The 2650-nt window shown below is 55.6% G+C and overlaps 1 protein-coding gene across 1 annotated transcript; it reads right to left on the bottom strand.

Annotated features, from left to right (window-relative positions):
- Window positions 1-1596: 1596 nt before the first annotated feature.
- Window positions 1597-2486, bottom strand: LOC123096412 (abscisic stress-ripening protein 5). Its single transcript, XM_044518154.1, has 2 exons — window positions 2168-2486; window positions 1597-2078 (listed from the first exon to the last, which is right to left on the bottom strand). Exons 1-2 carry the CDS (start codon window positions 2393-2395, stop codon window positions 1893-1895), a joined length of 414 nt encoding a protein of 137 aa, XP_044374089.1. The 5' UTR covers window positions 2396-2486; the 3' UTR covers window positions 1597-1892.
- Between the last annotated feature and the right edge of the window lie 164 nt (window positions 2487-2650).

Raw genomic sequence — 2650 nt, 5'->3', positions numbered from 1 at the left:
ATCAAAATAAGGGTCCGCGCGAAAAAAAGCTGCCCGAGCAGACCCTGTATCAGGCAGGGACCTGTAAAAATTTTGCGAGGCGCGGCAAAAGTTTGCCCTCAACCTTTAGATTCACGGGGTGGGAGGCCGACCCGAGCTCGCCCCCTATCCGCAGCGAGATTTGACGCGAGGGAAATTTCCACGCGGCCGGTCCCGTTTCCCAGCCCCTTCGCCGCCATTGCCCCGCCTCCGCCCGCTCCGGTCCATCTTCCCCGACCATTCTTCGCCACCATGGAAGCCTCCCCGCCGTCCCCCGTCATCGTGGATGTCATGCACGCTCAATCCCCTCCGACAGATCTCGTCGCCGGCCATGTCGCCCCCGTCGTCGCTCAAGGCACCACCGCGCCTGTCTGCAAGCGGCAGGGCAACGTCGTCGTGCAGGGCAGAAATCCGGCTGGCCCCGCCCGGAAGGCACGCGCGCCCGGCGTCACCGCCGCTGCGCGATCTTCCCGGCCGCCGTGTGAGAAGAAGTGCAAGGTTTCGGGCGTGAAGCGCAAGAAGGCTCCTATGAAAAGGCCGGCGACTTCGTCCTCTCCCTCCACCTTGGCAAGAGGTACCCCGACGATGCCCTTCAACGACGCTGCTTCCATCACAAGAGGGGTGTTCGACGAAATGGTCGGAAGGTATGCTTCTTTGATTTCTTCTACTTGCTGCTTTTCGCCATTACGGTAGCTTGTGACTCGATGACACCCACTGTAGCGCCGGCTCGAACGATGTCATTGCCGAGTTCGTGAACTTGTTGGACACCAACACCATCGACATCGATCAAGCCCCTATCATTGATTTCGATTACAATGAAATGGATGGTGGCGTGGATGGTCACGGTGGTGAAGATGAGGTGGAGGAGATAGACGAGGGGGTGTATGACCAAGCGCAAGCAAAAAAAGGCGCGAGATCGAAGAACTACACGCTGTTCGAAGACCAAATCTTTATCAAGGCTTGGAGCGCGGTGTCTCTTGATGCGTGCACCAGCACATCTCAAACCGCCAAGAGGTATTGGCAAAGAATCGAAGATCAATACTTCCGCATGATGGCAAGGTATCCCAATATAGGACTCCACGCACCTTTCGGTCACTTCAAGGTCGTTGGGACGTGATCAAGCCGATTTGTAGCCGTTGGGCTGCTTGCTTGGAACAAGTTCGCAATGCACCTCCAAGTGAAACCGTGGAATCCAACTATGTGAGTTCGTTTTCACGTCCCAAGTTGTGCAAATCATTTGAGGCGCCGATGGCATCGATGGCGGCGGTGCGGAGTGAAGATCATGACGACGGGTGAAAAGCGACCAAGATGATGATGGACGTGGTCGTTGCTTTTGCATGAAGTCATTTTGCGTTTGTTGTAGAAAACTATGCTTTTATTTGCGCGCGAACCATGTTTTATTTTTCGAATTTGAACTCAATTGTCGAAATCACAGTCAAATTGGCTAATCTGGGGTTTTCGATTTGTGGAGACGCGAGGACCGCAAAACTGTTTTTCGCGAACTGTAAACGAGTTTTGCGGGTCGGTATTTTACGAGGTCTGATAGAGTTGCTCTTAAAGCAAATTTTGAGATAGATGGGCCACAAAAAGTTTCGTGAGGACTTGCATAATAAAGTGAAATTACAAATACAGGGCGCCGGTAGAATTGAAACACACACCGACACACGACACACACCGACGCATGAGGTGTGGGAGCCACTGCATGAACAGCAGCCCCACTTATTCAGCACTCGGAAGCTAAGCACGCAGAGAAAATCACGCACAGGCGAGCACGAGACCAGGCCCACGTCCCAGCCTCTCTCACTATGGAACACACGTAACGTAAGCACACGCACGGCCGGCGGCGAGGCCGGCCACCGCACGTCAACGGTGATCTAGCCGAAGTGGTGGTGCTTCTTCTCGCCGCTGGCCTCCTTGGCCTCCTTGTGGTCCTGCTTCTTCTCGTGGTGCTCGTGGAAGACGAAGCCGCCGGCGCCGACGGCTGCAGCGGCGGCCACCTCCTCCTCGATCTTGTGCTTGTGCGCGTGCTCCGGGTCCTTCTTCGCCTCGTGCTTCTCGTACTGCACGTAGACACGCAGTCCATTATTAGCCAAGCCCAACAAGAGCTATATGTGCGTACGGTAATTAGTTATGGTGAGAGAGAGCGTACGAGGGCGAAGGCTCCGGCGGCGGCGGCGCCCATCTCGCCGAGGTGCTCCTTGTGCTTGTGGTGCTTCTCCTCCTTGGTGATCCGCTCGTACTCCCCCTCGTTGCCGGTGGCGGTCACCACCGTCTCGGTCGAGTACCCGTACGTGTCGACGCCGCCGTCAGCGGCGGGCTGGAAGTCCTCGCCCTCCTTGTGGTGGAACAGGTGGTGGTGGTGCTTCTCCTCCGCCATGGCCGCCGGCTGATCGATTAGCTAGCTAGCACTTGTGTGTGTATGCGACAGTAGGACAGCTGCTTATCTGCTTGGTTTGTGTTGGCTTCCTACTGGCCGGGTTTTATAGGCTGATAGGCTGAGGCGACTGTTGGAATGGACGGTGGAACTAACCGTTCCGTTCCACGGGTTATGGATACTGGATCCATTAAATATACGTATACATACGATTGTGATCTTCTTGTGTACGTGTCCCGGAGTTATTGGAGCCCTAGC

The sequence above is a fragment of the Triticum aestivum genome, chromosome 4D, assembly GCF_018294505.1.
Source record: "Triticum aestivum cultivar Chinese Spring chromosome 4D, IWGSC CS RefSeq v2.1, whole genome shotgun sequence".
NCBI classification, from domain to species: domain Eukaryota; kingdom Viridiplantae; phylum Streptophyta; class Magnoliopsida; order Poales; family Poaceae; genus Triticum; species Triticum aestivum.
This window is presented reverse-complemented; position numbering and strand designations above follow the sequence as displayed.